The sequence below is a fragment of the Xenopus laevis genome, chromosome 1S, assembly GCF_017654675.1.
Source record: "Xenopus laevis strain J_2021 chromosome 1S, Xenopus_laevis_v10.1, whole genome shotgun sequence".
Taxonomy (NCBI): domain Eukaryota; kingdom Metazoa; phylum Chordata; class Amphibia; order Anura; family Pipidae; genus Xenopus; species Xenopus laevis.
The window spans coordinates 194,644,597-194,663,198 of record NC_054372.1 but is presented as its reverse complement, the minus strand read 5'-3'; the positions used below and the strand labels follow the sequence as shown (position 1 = coordinate 194,663,198).

Genomic DNA, 18,602 nt, shown 5'->3' with positions numbered 1-18,602 from the left:
TTAATTCAAACGATTATCCCATCCGCATGGTAATATTATGTAAATACTCCCAATAGTGGGCTTCTCACCGGGCAGGACTGAGTCCACGAGTGGCCCCTCTGCGGGAATCTCTCTTACAATTTCATGGTCTTCTTCATTTATGTCCAACCAGCGCCCGCATTTAAAGTTATATTTCACTTTGGTGACTGTTTGCAGCAGGGTTAACTGTAGGAATTTATAACACAGTGAAAAGAAGGGTTTATGTAGAGGCAAGTTCACAGAAACACAGGTATTTCCCCTTTTGTTTTCCATTGGAGCCATATTGGGCAGATAATATGCAGAACATGCCTATGGGGCATTTGAAATGAAATTTAGGATAAGCTGCCGCTTCATGGCCAAGTCTCTGCCCTCACCTTAGTTAAATGCCAGCCGGAAAAGGCCGCTCTCTTCTCGTGCCAAATTCGGATTTTGTACAGAGCTCCCAGATCCGGAAGTTCAATCTAAAATATCAGCAGAAAAGGTGATTTAATGGAAAATATCTACAACAATATTTATATCAGCGATTGTGTCCTGGCCATTAAAGGACAGATTTTTTTATATTTCATTTTGAAATCTGACATGGGGCTAGACATATTATCAGTTTCCCAGGTGCCCCCAGTCATGTAACTTGTGATAAACTTCAGTCACTCTTTACTGCTGTACTGCAAGTCGGAGTGATATCACCCCCTCCCTTTCCCCCCAGCAGCCTAACAACAGAACAATGGGAAGGTAACCAGATAGCAGCTCCCTAACACAAGATAACAGCTGCCTGGTAGATCTAAGAACAACACTCAATAGTAAAATCCAGGTCTCACTGAGACACATTCAGTTACATTGAGTAGGAGAAACAACAGCCTGCCAGAAAGCAGTTCCATCCTAAAGTGCTGGCTCTTTCTGAAATCACATGACCAGGCAAAATGACCTGAGATGCACCTACACACCAATATTACAACTAAATACACTTGCTGGTTCAGGAATTTAATTATATACGGTAGAATAAATTATTTGCAATGTAAATTGGAAAAAATTAGAAATAAAAACTACACCATAAAAATCATGACAGAGTCCCTTTAAATTAACATTTAGCATGTTATAGAATGGCCTATTCTAAGCAACTTTCAATTGGTCTTCATTATTTATTTCTTGTATATTTCTTGTATAGTTTTGTAATTATTTGCCTTCTTCTTCTGACACACTCCAGCTTTCCAATGGGGTTCACCGACCCCCATTAACTCTTAAATAGCAAATAATAGAAAAAGAAAACGAATTGCAAATTGTCTCAGAATATCACGCTCTACATCTACTAGAATTTAATTTAAAGGTGAGAAACCCCTGTAAATACTATGGGGGGCAGGGAATCAAATGTAACCAAAATTCTTACCTCCAATCATACCAGTGTATACCTCCAACTTTAAAAAAAATCCCAAAATTGTTACATTTTAGGTAATACCCCCCAATCTCTCCAGGCCATACCCAGTTACACCCTCACTAATCTCCACAAACGTATTTCAGTTCAAGTATGCTCCAAGCATGGGGTCAATTGGCTAAAAATGTCCATGAAATAAAAATTTTGATATTGTGGCAGAACTGTTTAATGTTTTCCTGAGGCATAGCGACCAATCAGCAGCTGTTCAGTCTTACCATGAACTTGTCCACCTGCCCGGCTTCAAAGTTATTGGATTTATTGTCCAGCTTCATTTCATCAGACTTTCCTTTCTCTCCATAGACCTGAAGAAAAATGTTGGCATCGGTTCCGGCACCTTTCATATCACTTGTCCATATCCAAAGAGACCATGGCTGTTCTACATGGAGAGACAGAATCCTAGTAGTGTTTGTTTCTCCTCATGTCTATGGCACATTTGGGTCATGGGAAATACAGTTAGGCCCATAAATCTTTGGACAGAGACCACTTTTTTTCTAATTTTGGTTCTGTACATCATCACAATGAATTTTAAATGAAACAACTCAGGTGCAGTTGAACTGCAGACTTTCAGCTTTAATTCAGTGGGTTGAACAAAAAGATTGTTTAAAAATGTGAGGAACTAAAGCCTTTTTTTAACACAATCACTTCATTTCAGGGGCTCAAAAGTAATTGGACAAATTTTAAAACTGAAAATAAAATGTACATTTCTAATACTTGGTTGAAACCCCTTTGCTGGCAATGACAGGCTGAAGTGTTGAACTCATGGACATCACCAGATTCTGGGTTTGCTCCTGTTTAATGCTCTGCCAGGCCTTTACTGCAGCCGCTTTCACTTGCTGTTTGTTTGTGGCCTTTCTGTCCCAAGTTTAGTCTTCAACAAGTAAAATGCAGCTCAATTGGCTTCAGATCAGGTGACTGACTTGGCCATTCAACAATATTCCACTTCTTTGCTTTAATAAACTCCTGGGTTGCTTTGGCTCTATGTTTTGGGTCATTATGAAATACCGCCCAATCAATGTGACTGCATTTAGCTGGATTTGAGCAGACAGTGTCTCTGAAGAGCTCACAATTCATTCTTGTGCTTCTGTCCTGTGTCACATGATGGATAAACACTAGTGTCCCAGTGCCACTGGCAGCCAATCACGCCCAAGCCATCACACTGCCTCCCAAATGTTTTATACACAACTGTGCTATGCTTTGGATCATGAGCTGTTCCACATCTTCTCCAGACTTTTTTCCTGCCATCATTCTGCCAGAGGTTGATCTTGGTTTCATCTGTCCAAAGAACATTTTTCCAGAACTGTGCTGCCTTTTTTAGATGTTTTTTTAGTTTTTTTAGCAAAGTCCAATGTAGCCTTTCTATTCTTGATGCTTATGAGTGGCTTGTACCTTGCAGTGCACCCTCTGTATTTACTTTCACGCAGTCTTCTCTTTATGGCAGACTTGGATATGGAGACTCTACCTCCTGGAAATTATTCTGAGATCATCCACCACTGTTGTCTTCCGTGGACGTCCAGGTCTTTTTGCGTTGCTGAGTTCACCAGTGATTTCTTTGTTTCTCAGGATGTACCAAACTGTAGATTTTGCCTCTCCTAATATTGTAGCGATTTCTCTGATGGGTCTTTTCTGTTTTTGCAGCATAAAGGGATACTGTCATGGGAAAAAATTTTTTTTCAAAATGAATCCGTTAATAGTGCTACTCCAGCAGATTTCTGCACTGAAATCCATTTCTCAAAAGAGCAAACAGATTTTTTTATATTCAATTTTGAAATCTGACATGGGGCTAGACATTTTGTCAATTTCCCAGCTGCCCCTGGTCACGTGACTTGTGCCTGCACTTTAGGAGAGACATGCTTTATGGCAGGCTGCTGTTTTTCCTTTTCAATGTAACTGAATGTGTCTCAGTGGGACATGGGTTTTTACTATTGAGTGTTGTTCTTAGATCTACCAGGCAGCTGTTATCTTGTGTTAGGGAGCTGCTATCTGGTTACCTTCCCATTGTTCTTTTGTTTGGCTGCTGGGGGGGAAAACAGGAGGGGGGTGATATCACTCCAACTTGCAGTACAGCAGTAAAGAGTGATTGAAGTTTATCAGAGCACAAGTCACATGACTTGGGGCAGCTGGGAAATTGACAATATTTCTAGCCCCATGTCAGATTTCAAAATTGAATATAAAATAATCTGTTTGCTCTTTTGAGAAATGGATTTCAGTGCAGAATTCTGCTGGAGCAGCACTATTAACTGATTCATTTTGAAAAATGTTTTTTTTTCCATGACAGTATCCCTTTAAGGAAGGCTTGTGTCACCTGCATGGAGAGCTCCTTTGACCGCATGTTCTCTGTTCCACATACCCCCCCCCCTCAAATCAACTCCAGGGCTTTTATCTGCTTCATTGATAATGACATAACAAAGGAATTGCCCATACCTGCAGGCCCGGATTTGCGGCAAGGCCGCATAGGCCCGGGCCTAGGGTGGCAAAAAAATAGGCCAGCCGCCCAGCCGCATTATGGGGACGTGTGCGTCCCCATTAAATTACAGCAGCTGCGACTGCGTTTTTTCGCCGGCGCGCTGGGAAGGAGAGGTGAGGTGGGCGCTAGGACCGCGCGGCCGCCTGGTCGGACCGCGCGGCCTAGGGGCGCCGGTCATTGAAATCCGGCACTGCATACCTGCCCATGAAATAGCCTTTGAGTCAATTGTCCAATTACTTTTGAGCCCCTGAAATGAAGTGATTGTGTTAAAAAAAGGCTTTAGTTCCTCACGTTTCTATGCAATCTTTTTGTTCAACCCACTGAATTAAAGCTGAAAGTCTGTAGTTCAACTGCATCTGAGTTGTTTCATTTAAAATTCATTGTGATCATGTACAGAACCAACATTAGAAAAAAAAGTTGTCTCTTTCCAAAGATTTATGGACCTAACTGTAGGTGCACAAATGACATACAAATTCTGGAATCCAGAATCCATTCAACTTGGAATAGTACTTGAACTCTACTGGTTCCATCTTGCCTTCTAGTCACCATGGTTTACATTCTGATACTATTCTCTATACCCTGTCATCCCCCAATCTTACGAGTCTGCTCCATTTGTACTTACTCTTCTGCCTCTTCTGGCGCAAGGATAACATTTCGTAGAGTTCTCTCTCTATTAGGCGATCGCCTTCATCTTCATCCAACCAATAGCCACATGGAAACGTCTGCTCAATTCCAGTGAATGGGCAGTAAACTATAACCTGTAAAGTAGCAATGGAGCGGAAGTCATGGGCAGCAAGGGATGCCACCTTTTTCTTTATAAAATATCAGGGGTGAGGAAAGGGGGAAAGATGGCGACTTTTGGAAAAGACCCCTTTACCTTCTCACAATACCATCCAGCCCCCACACCGTGTCCATCATGTCCAATTGTCACTCTGGTGAGAGGGCTCAGTAAGGCTGCGATTTCAATGTTGTAAATGTCTATCCTTCCTCTCTCGAATTCCCCTCCTTCCAGGAAGAGCTTGCCACTGTTCTTCAAACCTTTCTCTCCATGGAGGATGACGTGGACCTTGGAGTCTGTTCCGGCACCTCGGATATCTCCAGTCATAATTGAAACGGTGTACACAATGCCTAGGGAATGGAGCAGAGTTGTGTTTAGTTGTGCAATGGCCTGAGATAAAGCTTTTCAGGGTCACTTCTTTATATAAAGCAGGACAAGACTGGGGGCTTCAGAAGTAGTACTTCTACCATCCACTATCAACGATTCAAGGACCATGGTTGGAAAAGTATTACTGTCAACATCCTGCTATGTTATCTCCATCTTGTTCTATTATCTCTACTGTCACTATCTTGCTTTACTGCCCCATCTTATCTTACTGTCTCCATCTGCCCTTCTTCAGTGTTGGACTGGCCCACAGGGATACCAGGAAAACTCCCGGTAGGCCCAGGTGTCAGGGGGCCCTTGTGCTGCTAAAGATTTTTCATATTTCATGGCCATTTCCTATTTCTTTGAGAACAAAGAGGCTAAATAGATGAAATAATAGATTCTAATATGTAAAGAATAGAGACTAGGAGAATAGAGGTTGAGTGAGGAAAAGAATAATAATAGTACTGAGAGTGGGCCCTTGGTCTATGGTTCTTTGGTGGGCCCCTGGTCTAAGGTTTTTGGGTGGGCCCTGGTGTCTCAGTCCGACACTTCCCTTCTGTGACCATCTTGCTCTATTATCACTATCACTAACTATCCACATCATTCCATACATTTTGCTCTATTGTGACACCTTGATCTAACATCACCCTCTTACCCTGCTTTTGCCACTTTGCTCTACTGTTTGCACTATGCTCTACTTTCACCCTTACACCCTTTTGTTGCCATCTTCTGTGTGCTCTGTAGGGCAGAGAGAAGGTAAGAAGAGAAGATGCAGTGGTAGGTAATACGAGGATGCAATCGTAGGTGACTAGAAGATGTAGTGGTATGTAACGAGAAGATGACGTGGTAGGTAACGGGAAGATGCAGTGGTAGATAAGGGAAGATGCAGTGGTAGGTAACAAGAGGATGCAGTGGTAGGTAACAGGAAGATGCAGCGGTAGATAAGGGAAGATGCAGTGGTAGGTAACGAGAAGATACAGCAGTAGGTAATGGGAAGATGCATCGGAATGTAACGGGAAGACGCAGTGGTAGGTAACGGGAAGATGCAGTGGTAGGTAACGAGAAGATACAGCAGTAGGTAATGGGAAGATGCATCGGAATGTAACGGGAAGACGCAGTGGTAGGTAACGGGAAGATGCAGTGGTAGGTAATGAGAAGATGCATCGGAAGGTAACGGGAAGATGCAGTGGTAGGTAACAGGAAGATGCAGTGGTAGGTAACGGGAAGATGCAGTGGTAGGTAACGGGAAGATGCAGTGGTAGATAAGGGAAGATGCAGTGGTAGGTAACGGGAATATGCAGCGGTAGGTAACGGGAAGATGCAGTGGTAGGTAACAGGAAGATGCAGTGGTAGGTAACGGGAAGATGCAGCGGTAGGTAATGAGAAGATTCGTTGGTCGGTAACTGGATGATGCGGTGTAGGTAACAAGAAGTTGTAGTGGAAGGTAACAGTAAAACACAGTGGTAGGAAATGTGAAGATGCAGTGATAGGTACAGAGAAAGTAAGATGTTTGGCTTATCATATATATAACATGTGCAGGCAAGAAACATATCCAGAGCCCCATGTCCAGTTAACCGGTCCTGTACTTTTTTGAGTTCCTTTTTTGATATAAATAAGGATGGCCCAACTTATGGTCTTTCATTGTTCTTGAAGTTGCTCTACTGCCGCCATCTTAGTCTAAGGTTTGGGTAACACTTTACTTTGAGTTTAGACCCCACAGGAGATAATTGTGTACCGACCCCCCTCCAACGACAACCCGATGTTCACCTGTTGCTTCATTCCCTCCCACGAGCAGATCTCTCTGAATCTTTCCATCATCTTCATCTATAGCGAGCCAGCGAGAGCAAAGGAACTGGTAAACCGCTTTGTTTCCGATATCTTCAATAATAATCTGAAAATGCAGAAATACGTTCCCTTCATTGACTTTCAAATAACACAGACCTGTGACTGCGGAGCACACAATTAAACGCTGAACCAGTAACTCCATATACATTATTATATATCCCACGCATGGAAAAAAAAAGGCATTCAAAAAAAGCCACTGTTTATATCTGTAACCTTGTTATGAGCTAAGGGGGCCCAGTGTGAAGGTCAGTTAGGGGGAGATTTGGGGTGAGTGATTATTTGTACCCTGGGTACACCTGGAACTATAGCAGGGTGACACCCCAATGTTTCTATATATCTGTAACCTTGTTATGAGCTAAGGGGGCCCAGTCTGAAGGCCAGTTAGGGGGAGATTTGGGGTGAGTGCTTATTTGTACCCTGGTACCCCTGGAACTATAGCAGGGTTACTGTTACCCCAATGTTTCTATATATCTGTAAGCTTGTTATGAGCTAAGGGGGCCCAGTCTGAAGGTCAGTTAGGGGGAGATTTGGGGTGAGTGCTTATTTGTACCCTGGTACCCCTGGAACTATAGCAGGGTGACACCCCAATGCTTCTATATATCTGTAACCTTGTTATGAGCTAAGGGGGCCCAGTCTGAAGGTCAGTTAGGGAGAGATTTGGGGTGAGTGCTTTTTTGTGCCCTGGGTACCCCTGGAACTATAGCAGGGTGACTGTTACCCCAATGTTTCTATATATCTGTAACCTTGTTATGATGCACTGTGAGCATGCAGTTGAATGCAAAGACCCTAATACAAAAGAAGGTGGAGGTGTTTTAAGATTGGGATATATATATGTCGGCAGGGGTGCCTTGGATCTGTGTGTAGTATGTGCAAGGAGAAGGAGGTGATTTGTTAAAAGGTCAGATTCAATAGGTTAATGAATTCATGCTAAAGAGGTTTAATTTCACTTTGGAAAGCCAATTTACTTTTCTGCACTCTCAGCACATGGGGCTAAATGTACCATATCCAATGCTGGACTCGGTGCACTGCTGACAATAATCAATAGCATGCATCATAGTCTTGGTGGGGGGGGGGTGCTATATTCTGGCTGCTTTTTATAAATCTGTTCTCTAAGGGAAATTTAGTAAGTTCAGTTTACCAAATTCTCATGATTATGGAATACACATGCTCCCACTATGGGGCGGCACACTCTGGCTGCAGATGGGCCCAACTCCAACAGTTCTTCGGCCTTCTGTTCCTGTTTGAACCCACGAGCCCCACCACTCACACAATTCCGGAAGTGAGGGGTTCACTTAGCCGAGAACTGATTAAAGAATCCCAAAAAACCTCCACCCTTTTCACAAACCTTCTCCAGAAACCAGCCAGCTGATCCTCCTTTGTTGTTGTGGCCAATGGAGATTTTCGTTATTTTCCCCAGATTTGGTGCATCAATAGTAAATTTGTCTTCTGCGCCTTTCTCAAAATTGTCTCTATCATTGTCAAGTTTCCTCTCCCCTAATTATGGAAGATAACGATTAGTTGGGGATGCATCATCATTCATAGCACATATCCTATCTGATCCCCATTGTAAGTAGCAGTCCTGTCCTGCTTTATGGCAGCTGAGATTCTAGCTATCTGTATAACAGAGCATTCTGTCCCAGTGGCTGCACAGATCCTATCTGATCCCCATTGTAAGCAGCAGTCCTGTCCTGCTTTATGGCAGCTGAGATTCTAGCTATCTGTATAACAGAACATTCTGTCCCAGTGGCTGCACAGATCCTATCTGATCCCCATTGTAAGCAGCAGTCCTGTCCTGCTTTATGGCAGCTGAGATTCTAGCTATCTGTATAACAGAACATTCTGTCCAGTGGCTGCACAGATCCTATCTGATCCCCATTGTAAGCAGCAGTCCTGTCCTGCTTTATGGCAGCTGAGATTCTAGCTATCTGTATAACAGAGCATTCTGTCCCAGTGGCTGCACAGATCCTATCTGATCCCCATTGTAAGCAGCAGTCCTGTCCTGCTTTATGGCAGCTGAGATTCTAGCTATCTGTATAACAGAACATTCTGTCCCAGTGGCTGCACAGATCCTATCTGATCCCCATTGTAAGCAACAGTCCTGCCCTGCTTTATGGCAGCTGAGATTCTAGCTATCTGTATAACAGAGCCTTCTGTCCCAGTGGCTGCACAGATCCTATCTGATCCCCATTGTAAGCAACAGTCCTGCCCTGCTTTATGGCAGCTGAGATTCTAGCTATCTGTATAACAGAACATTCTGTCCCAGTGGCTGCACAGATCCTATCTGATCCCCATTGTAAGCAACAGTCCTGCCCTGCTTTATGGCAGCTGAGATTCTAGCTATCTGTATAACAGAGCATTCTGTCCCAGTGGCTGCACAGATCCTATGTGATCCCCACTGTAAGCAGCAATCCTGTCCTGCTTTATGGCAGCTGAGATTCTAGCTATCTGTATAACAGAGCCTTCTGTCCCAGTGGCTGGTATTTTGTCACAGATAAATTACATGTCTCAAAAAGAACATCAATTCAATGTGGAAACTGAATATACAAGAGCAAAGCTGCGATATATAGAATTTTACTAGACTTCACCTGTGTCTCCTTTCTCCCCAAAAATGTTGAGAAAAACATCTGCATCCGTCCCACTGCCATTGGCTGCGCCAGTAAAAACTCTTGCAATATATTTGTTTGCTGCAAATCAAAACAAAAAAGAAATTTGTTTGCATGAGTAACAAAATGGCCAATGGCAGTAATTCATGAGCAATGTTTGCTGCAGGGCAAATTAATCTGCAATGTATATAGTGATGTAAACTTGTTAGAAATAGGGACAAACTTTTTTGAGCATTTTCTCCAGCATTAAATGGCATTATATCATAATGTTATGGCCCCTAAAAAATGCTGAAGTCTATGAATAAGCCACTAGGTGTCGGAAAAGCTTTCTCTAAAGTCTGTGTCAATGTATCACCTGATAAATATCAATACATTCTATATATATATATATATATATATATATATATATATATATATATATATATATATATATATATATATATATATATATATATATATATATACATATATGTATAAACTCAATACTTTCAGCCACGTAAAGGATGGTGCTCATAAATGATATGCCATGTCAGATCAAAGGTGATACACAGCAAATGCTTTGGTTGGGCTGGAGTTGGAGTAGGCTGCAAGTTTTTACCTGGATGGGATGGGCCTAACAGAACAGCAGAGGATCTCCAGATGGGCTCTGTTGGATTGGCCTAACAGAGAACATTAGCATAGTCTCCATCTAAGAGAGTGGCCCTCATTGTCACTTGTTGGCCCTAGGAGGCCCAGTCTGACACCTGTTCTCAGGGCATTGCCATCAGAGTGACTCTAGTCAGGGGCCCAACCAGGGCTGGAAGTAAGAGTCACGTGCGTAGGGTGCAACGGATGAGGGGGCACCAGGCATGTACATCTTCTGTCGCCTACCCCTTGTGTCCCACCACCACCCTCTCTTCTTTCACCCTCTCCCCCAATTACCAACCTGCCAGCAGGTGTGTGCACACTCATTCACCAGGGCCAGGCAACCCGGCCAGCCAACCCCCCCCCACCCCTGTGCGTTCACCAGTGAAGGGGAGATCGATGGAGGGGAGATGAGGAGGGAGGCGAGAACAACATAGGGGAGATGAGGAGGGAGGGGAGAACAACGGAGGGGAGAGTGACAGAGGGAAGGAAGGGGAATAAGACTGAGAAGTGAAAACATGGACTGGGGTTAGGCAGAAGACAATATTAAAGGTACCTGCCCAGCACCCCCCCTATCTTTGCGCCCTAGGCAGCTGCCTCTTCTGCCTACCCCTAGTTCCGGGACTGTCATTCACACACGCGTGGGCATGAGTTGGAGGGGGGCAAAATAGCTAGTTGCATAGGGCCAACTATGTCCAACCAATGCAAAGAACAAGGTCAGTTTTAGAACAGGGCAGAGAGGGTCCCCAGCATGACAGGGGCCCCGTGTCCAGAAAATGGCTCCATTAAAGGAAAAGATAAGGCTGTATTTATATTTAATTACCTGAAACCCCGTGAGAGTGCTGCTGTCAAGAGAAAACTGAGCAGGGGTTATTCCAGTGAACACCACGGATCGATCAGCTTCCTTCTGATTCTTTCTTTGTGCAGGTGCGAATGCACAGTAGAATGAAAAGTCAAACATTAATGAAGTCGCTATTTCATTCTACGGTGTATGCGTCTGCCCCGGGAAATTTGAAGAAGATGCTGAAAGAGGATCACACCGTGGTACTCGCTGGAATAACCCCCGGGCTGGTGCAGTTTTCTCCTGATTGAACAACAGCCCTGGGTGTAAGGTAAGTATATACAATCACTTGGAAGTGCCCCCAAATAAATAGTCCTTTCCTTCCCCTTTAACATATTATTACACTATGATCTAAGGGGGGCCCAGTCTGGAACTACAGAGTCTTCTGTGGCTGCAGGTGGTGATGCAAGTTCAGGTTAGGGTGAAATAATCTTCAAACCATGCATCGTCTAGCTGCCGGCATTAATGGCTAGAAAGGGTAGGCAAATAATTCTTAAAAGCTATAAAAAAAATGAAGACCAATTGAAAAGCTGCTAAGGACGTTCTACGGTGGTTGTCAAGGTTCATAACATATGTAATACCGTATTCAATGGAATCCTTTGTTTCGTTTGCTTTAAAGAATATTTTTACTCTTGAACATACACTAAATAAATACAAATGGATGAATAATCTTATTACTTATTCATTTCCTTATTGAGAACTGAACGTGCACCCACAGCGTGCGCCCCGGAAACTAAATCTGCAGCCCTTGTCACAGGCTGAAATAAATTGTTATGCGAAACATTTATAAACCCCCAGGCGTATGACGCAGATCAGTATGGGGCTATTCACAGCCAAGCCGGCAGATGGATGGTGGCCGCAGGTTATTGGCTCACAAACAGCTGAACGTCGCCAAGTTACAAGCCAAACACATGTACGGGCCTTCAACGGGAGACCACAAGCATTCCTCAGCTAAATATCAGTCAATCAAAAGTCACCTTGAATAAAGTTGTGGCTGATTGGGCCTCCCCATATTCTCACAAATATTAAATGCCACAAAACACATGCCCTGGGATTAAAGGGGTTGTTCACCTTTAAATTAACTTCTAGTATGATGTAGAGAGTGATATTCTGAGACAATTTGCAATTGGTTTTCATTTTTTTTATTATATGTGGTTTTTGAGTTATTTCGCTTTTTATTCAGACGTTTTCCAATTTGCAATTTCAACAATCTGGTTGCTAAGGTACAAATTACCCTAGCAACCATATATTGATTTGAATTAGAAACTGGAATATGAATAGGAAAGGCCTGAATAGTAGGATGAGTAATAAAAAGTAGCAATAACAATACATGTGTAGCCTAACAGTTTTTTTGATGGGGTCAGTGACCCCCATTAGAAGCTCGAAAGAGTCAGAAGACAGCAAATAATTTAAAAAATATAAAAAAATATAATGAAGACCAATTGAAAATTTGCTTAGCATTAGCCATCCTATAACATACGAAATGTTAACGTAAAGGTGAACCACCCCTTTAAAGGGGCAAATCAGAAGTAGTTGGGGAAGTTTTTATTTAATTATTTATTTATGTAAGGTCTTCATTTTCTGTGTTTTTTAAATGATTTAGTTTTTTTTTGTTCAGTAACTATCTCAAACTACTGCCTGGTTGCTACTGACAAATTTACCCTTGCAATTAGCCAGTGGTTTCAATGAGAGACTATATGAATATGAAAGGGCCTGAACCAAAAAATAAAAAAAACCTTGTAGCCATATGGCTTGTTGTCCACAGCCAGTCCCATTGCACTGATATTTATTGGCAATGTAAACCTGGTGGATATTATTCTGGCACCTAGGGCCATCAAATGTTTCCACATTGCCCATATGGATCAGTATAGTGGGAAAACCACAATTATCACCATCAGAAGGATCCAGGTCTAGGCCTTCTCCATGACCATGAGAACTTTGTCCACATTGGGATTAGGAAGTTAATGAGGATTTTAAATGTCAAACATGTTTTAGGTATTTTAGGTTGAGCACTCAATGGGCTACTCTATATCAGGGCTACGCCTTTGGCGACTCTTTCCCTTTATATGCCCATCTAAAACAATATCAGGCTTAATCCGATCATTAGGCCGATGCAGTCCTTGGTCAGACGAGAAAATCAAACCTGCCTGATTGAAACCTGGATGATTTTTAGATTTTTTTGTTGGGTGGGCCCAATAGATGGCCCCATATATAGGCAGATAAGCTGCCAAATTGGTTTAAAGGCCTGAATTGACATATTAAATATGCCCTTGTATGATCACCATAAGTAGTGATGGGCGAATTTATTCGCCAGGCGCAAATTCACGGCGAATTTGCGTGATTCGCCGCCAGCGAATAAATTCGCAAAACGCCCACGAAAATTTGCCTCAAAAATTCGCAGGTGTCAAAAAAAAATTCCCGAAAAAACGGTTGCCGGTGTCAAAAACGGGCGCCGGCGTCAAAAAAATGGGCGCCGGCGTCAAAAACGGGCGCCGGCGCAGTTTTGTGAATTTTTCGCCGAAAGTGAAACGGTGCAAATTCACCCATCACTAACCATAAGAGCAAATGTTTCATGCTCTTCTCAGCACATATCTAACTGTATATGACTAAGGACTCCTAAGTTTTCACAAGTCTGGCCTGGAGTAGCTTTTAAGTATCCATCTGGTCTCTTGCTGAAGGATCAGGGTGGTGCGCTTGGGCCCTCCATACATTTTGGTGAGTTCATTACAGTGTTTGAGTTATCTCTGTTGACTTACTTTTGGGAACATCCATAGGATCGAAACTGCCCAGCAGATCCCTGACATAAAGTCCATCTCCATCTTCTTTGCTCAGCCAGTTGTTGCAGGGAAAGTAGACACGAAGATGGGGCCTGTTCATATCCGTTATGATGACCCGGTCCAGATACCATCCTGCGTTCAGTCCTGTGTTATCGTGTTCGATTCTGCAATACAAAGTGGAACTGGTAAATAAAGAACAATCACATGGTAGAAAGTAAGTAGCAAGTGTCAGGCAATGCCTACCTGATCTTCTTGAGTGGTCCAACGTTATTGGTTTTGACCCGGAAGACGTCAGTCTTTGACCTTTCGAAGGCAGTCGTACTCCTACAATACACATGTATTGCCAGGGTCAGGGATTCTACTTCCAACAGAAATATTCTAAGCAATGAATTTCTGTTGTGCTACAAACTCATCCCATGAGTGAACATTTTGTCAGGCAAAATATGTGAGGGGCTTTTATGCATTACTTTCAAATGAGTTTATTTTACAGAAAACAAGGCCGTGTTTAGAGTTTGGGTCAAACAGGAAAGACTGCCCTGGACCGAGCAGTTGCTGGTAGGAAGGGTATAAGGTACAATTTGTACAAGAAAAGGAAGATGGAAACAGTAAGGCAAGATGGAGACAGTACGATAAATACAATACAGCAAGACAGTACCATTAGGACAGATGGTGACAATAGGGAAGTAGGACAAGATAGATAGAGTATGGCACGATGAAGACAGAATGGCAAGATAATAGAAGTAAAACAAGTAGGACAGATAAAGACAATGTGACAGATGGAGACAGTAGGTCAAGCTAGGACAAGCAGAACAAGATGGAGACAGCAGAGCAAGACAGTACAAGCAGGACAATATAGAGGCAGTATGGAAAGATAGAGGCAGTAGGGCAAGATGGAGAAAAGAGGACAAGATGGAGACAGTAGGTCAAAATTGGAGACAATAGGGTAAGATAGGGACAGTAGGACAAGAAGAACAATCAGGACAAGATAGAGACATTGCAGACAAGGTGGAGACGGCAGGACAAGATAGTGTCACAACTCACCCTGGTGGTCTAGTGGTGCGGCGGGGACGCCCGCCACGCCTCTCCTCTTCCACTCTGTTAAACTAGGGCACACACCGTGCGCAGTCTTCTTATTTATAGGCGCAGGCATGCTGGTGTGATGACGCCAGCGTGCAATGGTGCGAAATTTAAATGTATTTAAAGGGACAAATTGTATTATAGGATCTTCTTTGTGAGTTTTCCTGGTGCTTGTGTGCTGTAAGCTTCTGTTATCTGATACCTGCTGTGACCTCTGCTTGTTTTTGACGATTCTGACTTCTGAAATCCGGACCCTGTCTGGTAACCGACTCTTCTATATCCGTATCCCTCCTGATTGATCTCCTGGTTTGACCCCTGCCTGTTTGACTCCGCTATACTCGGCCTGCCCTGACTCGGCCTGATTTGATTACGCTTTCTGCCTACGCCTTGTACTGTGATGTTCTGCCCAAAAGACTTTCGCTTTATGTTGGTGCCCCTTTGCTCATTCAGAACCCTTAGCTTGACACCTCTCTTATTAAGACCTGGCGGCATCCGATTAGCCGAGGGCTCCTCCCGAGGTGAAAGGCGGCTGTTAAAGGCCGAAGCAAGAGCCGTGAACAGGGAGCCTAGCATTGGTTCTGGATTTAGGGTGCCAACCTCGACAGATAGAGCCAGTAGGACAACATACACAGTGGAGACAGTAGGGCATAATGGAGACAATAGAGTAAGATAGTAAAAGTAGGACAACATAGAAACAGCAGGGCAAGTTAGAGACAGTAGGGCAAGTCAAGCTACGATGTTACATTCTGCAACAGGTGAAAAATATCCACAATATGGAATTGTTATAACATTATCTAGTGATGAATATTCTGCCTCCCTCTCTAAGCATTGGTGATCTCTTTAACTTATCAAGTTGTCTTGAGATAACGATAACTTACAACCTCAGGAATCTCAGCAGACAGTGGAACTCAATCAGAATGGCACCTTGAAGACCGTTGAGTAGTTTATTTCAAAACTGTGAGGATCTTGACAACAGTGAACATCCGGATAGGTCAAAAGATTATAATTCGATCCACACTAGCAATATAGATGCAGTTGAAAATGGAGCCTAGCATATTATACCGGAGTGGAGTAAAGCAACAGACAGAGATCAGAGGGGATAACAGGAGGAGAGATGGGACAAAACAAGGAAAAGCAAACCAAGTAACAAATGATGCATGTGTACCATGACAATGAGGGATATATTAAAAAGAGAGCATGTTATTCTACACTGGCCTGTTACTCTTAAAGGGGAACAATTGCGAAAATGAAAATTTAATATTGTACTGAAATTAGAAACTTTCTAAATACAATCAGTTAAATATTCTTCATCGTTTCTAAAATAATCAAGTTTATCTTCACTATTCCTCTCTCAGCATCTGTTTCTCTTCATTCTCTCTTCATGCAGCAGTTGGGTGTCAGATATTCACTGACAGTTAGATCCAATATATCTTATAGGGAGGCTCAACTGCAGGTAAAGACTTCCCCTGTCATTCTCAAAGTTAGAGGTTCATCACACAGAGCAAGGCACCGGCACACCTTCTTAACTTCACAAGTCCCAAAATATTGCTCTGGAGAACTGTTTTAGCCAAACTGTGATCCTTTATTTAATAAGTTGCACTACATGTTTCGGATCAAAGATCCTCCCTCAGTTAAAACAAAAGGGATTAACATGAAAGTGATTTATAGGGGGGCTCCTTTCCTAGCAGATGTATTAGATCTCACTCAAATAACTGATTCCAGTACAAACAAAATGTAACAAAATAACTGCCTTTTGCACAAATTCTGCATGTAGAGAGACATGATGTCTGGTGAGTTTAATAGAGTGGAGCTCTAATACATCTTCTAGGCAAAAGGAGCCCCCCTATAAGATATATTGGATCTAACGGTCAATGAATATCTGACACCCAACTGGTGAATGAAGACAGAATGAAGAGAAACAAACTTGACTATTTCAGAAATGGTACAGAATTTATAATTGATTGTATTTGGAAAGTTTCTTATTTTAGTATGATGAAGCTGATATTAAATTTCCATTTTCACGATAGTTCCCCTTTAAAGAAGAACCAAACCCTTAATTATGAAACCCCTACCCCCTACCCTACAAAGACCCCCCTCCCTGCTCCCCCCCCCAGCCTAGCTGTTACCCTCGGTAAATGCCCCTAACCCTTTACTTACCCCTTGGTTCAGATTTAGGGCAACAAAGGCATCTTCGGTAATCTTCAGGGAAGAGAGCGGCGAATCGGCACATGTGCATATAGAACAATCTTCCGTTTTGCGACAACTGCACATGCGCCGAAAGTGATGGAAATTTCAGAAGCACCGGAAGAAGACCCGAAGATTACCGAAGAGAAGACGATGTCGCAAGTGAACTCCGGTGGCCTGAATCTGCACCGAGGGGTAAGTAAAGAGTTAGGGGCATTTGTCCGGGGTAGCAGCTAGGCTGGAGGGGAGCAGGGTGGGGGGTCTATGTAGGGCCGGGGGAAGGGTTTTTTTTAAATTAATGGTTTGGTTCTCCTAAAAGATAAACTAAAATCCATTATTACTATGAATTTGCCACAAACATCTGGTTTATTGGATCATAAAAGAATGAATTTTTTTTAAAAAAAATTCCACTGAACAGTGTTTTTGCTTTTGCGCTGCTTGTTTATTCAGTGAATGATCAGGAGAAGATGTAGCACATGGAAGTAGACAGTAATTAATGGAGAATGTGTGAAGTGAAGGAGAATGAAAACTTACCTACAACCCCAGCACCCCCACCCAGTGCCCCCCCCAAACCAACTATATTTATCAATGTACCCGATGCACAGCAGCGGGATTGCCAGGCCATCTCTTACCTCTTTGGGTCCTCTTATGAATAGGGTTGCCACCTGGCCGGTATTTTACTGGCCTGGCCGGTAAAAATTATTGTTGATCCCAATGTTATTAATAGGGAAAAAGAGATAAATATATAAGAAGGCCGGTATTTTTTTTTTTTCAGAAAAGGTGACAACCTTGCTTCTGAGTGGTCGCCGACACGTGGGCATGTGCAGTAGTTATGTGCAGGCCAACCCGAAACCTGCAGCTAATATTTGCACAGGGCAGATCCGGAATGGGTCTATAATGGAGGGGCCTTGCCCAGTAACGTAACTAAGCAGGGTCAGGCCCAGGTGAAGCGTAACTGAAGCGTAACTTGATTATTTCTTAAAAAGTCCAAAAATTTTAATTGATTGTATTTAGAAAGTGCCTTATTTCAGTGAGATGAAGATTATATTAAATTTTCTTTTTGCAATAGTTCCCCTTTAAGTGAGAATCAACTCACAGAAGAGGCATTAGAGCTGGTTGCCTATAAAAATGAGCACCGTGGGGTTGGCAGACACCAGTCACTCTATCCATCCCACCATGTTATTTCAGCCAGGTCCATAGATAGAAGCAGTTCTGCTACTGCAGTTTGGAAATGGGAAGCGAGGCCTTTGGAGGGGGCCTGGGATTATAGGTTTCATAAAATAACTGGGGGGTTGGGGTTGTTAAGTTTTTAGGCACCCTCTAGTGATTCTAGTTGCTAACCTCCCAGTCCCCGGCTAAGGGTCATTTTTTGTTAGGCTCCATATTTATCAGATATCCCCTGGCCTCGGTGGGCAATTGTAGGTACAGAACATTTTCTTGGATCTCTGTATTATATGGCAGGAGGACAAGGGGAATAGCAATTAGAATCAAAGAAGTAAATATGATAGATAGATAGATAGATGATAGATAGATGATAGATAGATAGATAGATAGATAGATAGATAGATAGATAGATAGATAGATAGATAGATGATAGAT

The 18,602-nt window shown here is 42.8% G+C and overlaps 1 protein-coding gene across 1 annotated transcript in view; it reads right to left on the bottom strand.

Moving 5' to 3' along the window:
* LOC121399193 (lipoxygenase homology domain-containing protein 1-like) overlaps nucleotides 1–18,602 on the bottom strand; it is a 32,937-nt gene continuing 14,335 nt past the window's right edge. The window contains exons 4-13 of the mRNA XM_041579229.1: nucleotides 13,986–14,066; nucleotides 13,722–13,906; nucleotides 9,483–9,581; nucleotides 8,243–8,391; nucleotides 6,820–6,943; nucleotides 4,786–5,036; nucleotides 4,531–4,666; nucleotides 1,660–1,820; nucleotides 393–479; nucleotides 1–204 (exon numbers count right to left, since the gene is read on the bottom strand). Coding sequence (XP_041435163.1) covers nucleotides 1–204; nucleotides 393–479; nucleotides 1,660–1,820; nucleotides 4,531–4,666; nucleotides 4,786–5,036; nucleotides 6,820–6,943; nucleotides 8,243–8,391; nucleotides 9,483–9,581; nucleotides 13,722–13,906; nucleotides 13,986–14,066 — 1,477 coding nt within the window. The remainder of the gene's footprint in view (nucleotides 205–392; nucleotides 480–1,659; nucleotides 1,821–4,530; nucleotides 4,667–4,785; nucleotides 5,037–6,819; nucleotides 6,944–8,242; nucleotides 8,392–9,482; nucleotides 9,582–13,721; nucleotides 13,907–13,985; nucleotides 14,067–18,602) is intronic.